At 52.3% G+C, this 6,000-nt stretch overlaps 1 protein-coding gene across 1 annotated transcript; it reads left to right on the plus strand.

The window, feature by feature from the left end:
- Window positions 1-2,341: 2,341 nt before the first annotated feature.
- Window positions 2,342-4,462, plus strand: LOC101766459. Its single transcript, XM_004979929.4, has 2 exons — window positions 2,342-4,179; window positions 4,277-4,462. Exons 1-2 carry the CDS (start codon window positions 2,365-2,367, stop codon window positions 4,325-4,327), a joined length of 1,866 nt encoding a protein of 621 aa, XP_004979986.1. The 5' UTR covers window positions 2,342-2,364; the 3' UTR covers window positions 4,328-4,462.
- The last annotated feature ends 1,538 nt before the right edge of the window (window positions 4,463-6,000 follow it).

The raw sequence follows: 6,000 nt of genomic DNA on the forward strand, positions 1-6,000 counted from the left end.
TGGCTTGCGACTCTTCCTCCCTGCACGTGTGGATACCTTGGAGGTGTTGCACCTGTAGCACTTGGACGAGCCGCGACGAGCCACGACGAGCCGCCGACGAGCCATGGCACGAGGACGACCTTGCTGCACGTGGACGAGCTACTGAGGAGCTGCTCGATGTCGACATGATCGACTACGTGTTTGACTACGCTGATCGACTTCGCTGCCCCAACGCGATTTTACATCTTCCGCACCAGTGCGTCGAGTGGTAATCCCGTGATCCATATACGACAGTTTTCCTGGTTTACGCGGTAGAAAATTTTTGTTTTGCGCTAGCGTAGCCTACCTCGTAGCCCCACATGGTCACCACGAGGAAGCGCTCAAAAAACACAGGCTACAAGTACTCGGAGCTCTTCCACTCGACTACAAAGTATTCGGGGGCTTGTCGGGTGTACTCGGACGTGATCAGGACTTGGAGGCTACGTCACAGGGTAACATAGCCTACACTGACTCTTGAAGACTAGTCGCGGTGCATAAGGAAATAGCTCTGCCCTGTCGGAGTAAGACTCTGTAATCGTACTCGACTAGGATTCCATCCTGTAACCCTGCTCCCCCAGATATACAAGGGAGGGCAGGGACCCCCTCCAAAACAATCCCATACCAACGCAATATACTTGATCATACATACCACACAGTACGTAGGTTATTACGCAATCTAGTGGCCCAAACCGCACAAAAGACCTCCTAGGGGGCTCCCTAGGCAGGTTGCCGGTCTACAACACCGACATTGACTTAGTTATATTTATTTGCAAACAGGTGTGAAATGCCATACAATAATTTCAACCCCAGAAAGCTACCAGTTGAAGTGGTAGATGAGGTTGGCAAGAATGAATTCAAAGTGGCGGTGGTGAAGTTTATACCCGGGCACATCCTTCCCCTAGAAGTCGGAAGAAGCATCCACGGCTTCTTCCATGAACTTCTCGGGCATGAACTCCTCTGCACTCTCCCAGTAGGTGGTGGCCCTGCCTAGAGCCCATGTGTTGACGATTACACATGTCCCAGAGCGGTGGGACGGAGTGGTCGGATCCGGGTGGCGTGGAGTGGAGCAGAGCTGGCGGTGTGGGCGGAGCAAACTAGGGGAGGGAGGCGGAGCCGATGGGGCCGCAGGCGACGATCGGGGGGCTCGCGGGGGCAGCGGTCGGCTGGCGTGGTGCGTTTTTTTTCGAAATTTTTTTAGAACTGGGACTAAACGGGACCCCTTTTGTCTCAAAAAATATAATTAGTCCTGGTTGGTCATTGGAGAGATATGCTCCTTCCCGATTGGGACTAAGAGCAACTCCAAGAGACTGTTAATTTTACCCCAATACCTTTTTTAGGGAAAAAGAAAAAAAATAACTCCAACGGTCCACCAAATATTCGGGGCGTCCCCATCTTCCCCAATCCGCTCCCATGGTCTTTCCCTTGGGCGTCGTCAGGATCTGCAAAGTCCCGCCGTTAGCGTCGTCAGGGGACCATGCACCGGATCTCAGTGGCCATGGCGAGATCTCACTAGGGCACGGGCACGGGCAAGGGATGCATCATCATCGCTACCACCAGTTCGGCGTTGAGGGGAAGCTGCTGGACGGTGGCGGCGCCGCTGCCGCGGCACAGCAGCTCGACGCCAGGGTTTTTTCTCCAGTCCCGTCGTGGATAACGGTGAGTGCCATTGGTGCTGCTCTCCCGTCTTTGTTTGTCTCCACCCGCAACAACACCAAACTACAAAAACGTTGCTCTTTACTCTCTTCAAACTACACATGATTCTTGATGAGCTAGCTATCTGGACTAGATTAATCTATGTCGTTGTGTCATTGGCATTTCGAACTTCCTACGAATCTCGCTTTTGGAATTCTCTCCTAGATTTCTGTCTGACAGGAAATAACATCATCATTTTCTTTATTTCGACCTGTCTGATATCGATTCGAGTGTAGAAGGAGGTATGTTCGGTAGGTCCAATTACGATGATGTGGCAAATATTAATTGAGGAGTATTTTTAACGTTCTGCTGTGGCCTGAGGGAAAATTTTTAGCATAGCTCCCAATATCTTATTTTCGGGAAAAATTTTTTGGGAACTTTTGAAGTTGCTCTAATAGTCAATTTTCTACCACTGGTTGCATAGAGGGGGAGGAGGCGAGGGTTTTAGGTGAGGACGATGAGGTGGCGCCCCCCTCCCTTTCTCCGATTCCTCCAATCTGTTGTGCGATGCTTTAACTGTCTCTATAAAATTGATATGGTTAGATATGTCATATTCTGTGGGTGGCACCTCACGATCAGAATGTGTGCCTCTATATATGTTGTGCCAATGCAGTCCATTCGAGGTAGTACCATAGCCTGACTGAACTACTGAAAATGAAAAGCCTACCAGACTCCTTCTGCAACAGCACAGTCTACCCCTATGTTTACAACCTGACTTCCTCCTACATCGACCAGAACAATGAGGCCACCATGGTGACCACCACCTTGGCCATGTTCATGCTGGCCGTGTTCTTCTTCAACCTCAACCTCTTCAGCCGCTTCTCCGACGTGAGCGCGATTCTCAACCCTAGCGTCCGCCTCTTCCTCTCCACCTCCCTGTCCCTCTTCCTGCCGGTCATGTCCTACCTCTTCTCCGAGGCCAAGAACCAAGGTGCAACGACCATGGCTGCTACTACTAGCAGTAGCTCCAGTTATGGCGAGCTCGGCGACGAGCTGTCGCTTCGAGCTAGGACGATCCTCATGTGGATGCTTCTTGTGGAGCTCCTCCGCAAGAAGGTGGAGGCCGTCCTGGTCAGCGTGGGCATGCAGTGGTACTCAGGCGCCATCGATCGCTTCGCCCGCATCGTTTGGCTCGGCTACCTCGTCTTCTACAATGTCAAAAGCCCCGGCAAGAAGGCGATCTATGGCACCTTATGGGTCCTCACTGCTGCCAAGTTCCTGCAAAGGGTCGTCGTCAAGATGGTGCTGGAGCGTTCCTTCGCCTACGGAAGGAACACCCAGCTGCTCAACTCATACATGGCCCAGATCATCCAACAAGAGCAAGAGCAAGAGCAAGAGGAGCACTCGGGATCATCGTCGTCGGCGGAGCTGTTGAAGAAGTGCGAGTACACCGTGATGGGAGAAGAAAATCTGGAGAGGACGGCTGGCCGGCATGGCTACCAGGTGGAGCTGAACAAGGCGGCCGTTGTCACCGTTGGTGACATTTGGACGCAGGCAGCAGCCGAGCCGGACAGCCTCCTCCGGAGAGAACACCTTAGAAGGCTCTGCCTCTCCTTTGCTCTCTACAAGCTGCTGCGCCGGAGGTTCGAGGACATCCCCACAACAAGAGAGGAGACCCGGAACTGCCGGAACCTCATCTTCAAGGGCTTGTTGAAGGAGCAAGAAGGTGCCGAGGTCGCACTGTTCCAAGTCTTCAACGATGAGACCCAGTTCGTTTGCGAGTACTACCATTCCGTCCTACCCGTCGTCTTGTCCGACCCTTTCTTCTTCCTGGTCAACTACATCCTGTTTCCCATTGTAGTTTCTGCCTTCTGCCTCCTAACACTGATCATCTGCGGCAATGGGAGCGTCCGCTACGCCTACCAGAGCATCACAAGTGACAACTACATCATATACACTGGCGCGACGACGCTGACCAGATGCCTCCTGAGAAACATCGCCCATTCACCCGAGGTGCTGTTCGCCAGCATCGACCTAGGCACCACCACTCTGCTCATCCTGGCCTTCGTCTACGAGGAAGTCGTGGAGGTCCTCGTCTTTATCCTCTCCAATTGGCTCATCGTGTCGCTCCTCTGTCAGTACACCGCCAAGCGCCACTGGCGGCAGAGCCGCATGGTATGTTGGCTCATCCGCGGCATCCTGTGGGTGCGAAGCATGCTAAGCCACCCTAACCTCAGCTTCAAGCAGCTCTCCGTGCTAAGGTTCTTCCAACTGTCGTCGCCTTCGCCGATCATGGTGCCAACCAAGGCAGTGCCCAAGGAAGTGATGGAGTCGATCGTGGATTATCTGGTGGTTCACTTGGATGTCTACGGCATCGATGGCCATGACGACCCTCTCAATTCGGCCTGGTCCTCCACACTGCAACAGGAGAAGCACAGGGCATACCGTCCCCTGCTCTTGCCGGTGTGTGAGAGCAAGAGCATCGCTGAGTTCATCCTCACCTGTCACATTGCCACCGCCCTAATGGAGGTGAGGTACCCGCAGGACGAAAAGGAAATGGGATCTCATCGCAAGGTGGCGACGACGCTGTCCAAGTACTGCACTTACTTGGTGGGCTTTTACCCAGGGCTTCTTCCGGACGACAAGAATGGGACAAAGCACACTTACAAGAAGATGAAGGAGGACATGAACAAGGAGCTTGGAGGGTGCTGGTGGTACCACCTGTCGCTGCAGGGAACCAGGTACAAGAGGCTGATGGAGATCGGCGAATCGAAGCAGAAGGCCGTGACAATGGTGCGCAACGGGGCCAGGTTAGGGACAGCACTGATCGAGAAGGCCGAGGAGAACAACGAGGCGCGTGATCGCGTGTGGGAGCTGCTGAACGACCTTTGGACGGAGGTCATGGTGTATGTGGCGCCGTCGGCCGGCGACCTCCACGTGAAAGCCCACAAGGAGGCGCTGGCGCGCGGCGGTGAGTTCATCACCGTGCTTTGGGTGCTGTGTACGCACACCGGCATGACCAGGCCAGCCCTCGCACCGTGGGAGGTAGCACGTCATGCGTTTGAACCATAGAGCATTATTGGCTTCCCGTGTGTGCCGATCTTTCGAGGACAGCTTGCTTGGGATGGTTCATCTCACATGCTCCATTCCGCTACTAACGCTAACATTAGTACCGCGTCATAATGTGACCGGTACTAAGGGAGTGGACGAAAGATATATTAAAAATAGATATATAGCCACCCGTTGTGAATGCATGGGTTGATGCCAGTAATTCCTAGAAAACGAGGCCAACCACAACCTCTTCATCCACTTCTCCGACGTGAGCGCACAATTCTCAACACTAGTAAGAAACAGAGCTTTAGTCCCGGTTTTTTAGTCCCGGTTGGTAAGGATCATAGATCCCAAAAATCCAATCGAGACTAACTATTCAAGGCTAAATGACTCCTTTAGTCCCGGGTCATTCACCTGGGACTAAAGGTGCCCTTTAGTTCCGGTTGGTGTTACCAAGCGAGACTAAAAAAATTCCAAAAAAAATAAAAAAAGCCATCCGCGCCCGCCGCCCGCCTGCCTCCCACGGCCGCGCTGGCCTCATGCTGCCCGCCCGCGCCCACGCCGACCACGTGCTACGACCCGCCCGCACCCACCCGACCGACCGCCCGCGTCGGAGCATGGAAGAAAGGGAGAGGAGGAAGAAGAAGAGATAAGGTGGAGAGGCCCTGCGTGGGAGATAAGAAAGGGAGGGGAGGAGATAAGTGGAGAGAAAGGGAGGCGACGAGATTTTGTCTTGGTTGGAATTTCCAACCGCGACAAAAGATTTACTTCCGGTTGGAATTTCCAACCGGGATAAGGGTGGCGTCGATGTCAGATTTTTTAGCTGTTAGAACCAAGCCTACAACCGTGACTAAAGCCCCTTCAGTCGGTGGCCTTTGGTGCCTCATACCTGGGACTAAAGTCACTTTAGTTCCGAGTCCAAAGTCAACCAAGATAAAAGCATCAAGATGGAAGGTCAGTTCTCTAGTATTGCAAGCCTAGTGTCTGCCACCTCCTCTCCACCAACATGTCCCTCTTTCTGCATGTAACACTTTCACACATGCATGTAACTTGATTAATCTTCTCATGCGTGTTCACAACAAACGCATGGATGAAAAACATGTCAAGATTAATTTCCAACACTTTTTTCTTCTATAGATAGTTTCCACTAAGTGGTTCACCACATAATAAAATTTAGATACTTGTCTCTGCATATCATCGATCAATGTTGTTAGAGGGATACAACATTATCATTGTGTACATCATATCAATGACCGAACTTCAACTATTATAGATACTGTTATACTGTTAGCAATGCAT

The sequence above is a fragment of the Setaria italica genome, chromosome VIII (assembly GCF_000263155.2).
Source record: "Setaria italica strain Yugu1 chromosome VIII, Setaria_italica_v2.0, whole genome shotgun sequence".
Classification (NCBI taxonomy): Eukaryota; Viridiplantae; Streptophyta; class Magnoliopsida; order Poales; family Poaceae; genus Setaria; species Setaria italica.

Bases quoted from the DNA above. Each gene is read 5' to 3' on its own strand.
- LOC101766459 (XM_004979929.4), top strand. From the start codon at position 2,365: ATGAAAAGCCTACCAGACTCCTTCTGCAACAGCACAGTCTACCCCTAT. The intron at 4,180-4,276 runs GTGAGGTACCCG...GCTTTTACCCAG, and splicing joins TTGCCACCGCCCTAATGGAG to GGCTTCTTCCGGACGACAAG.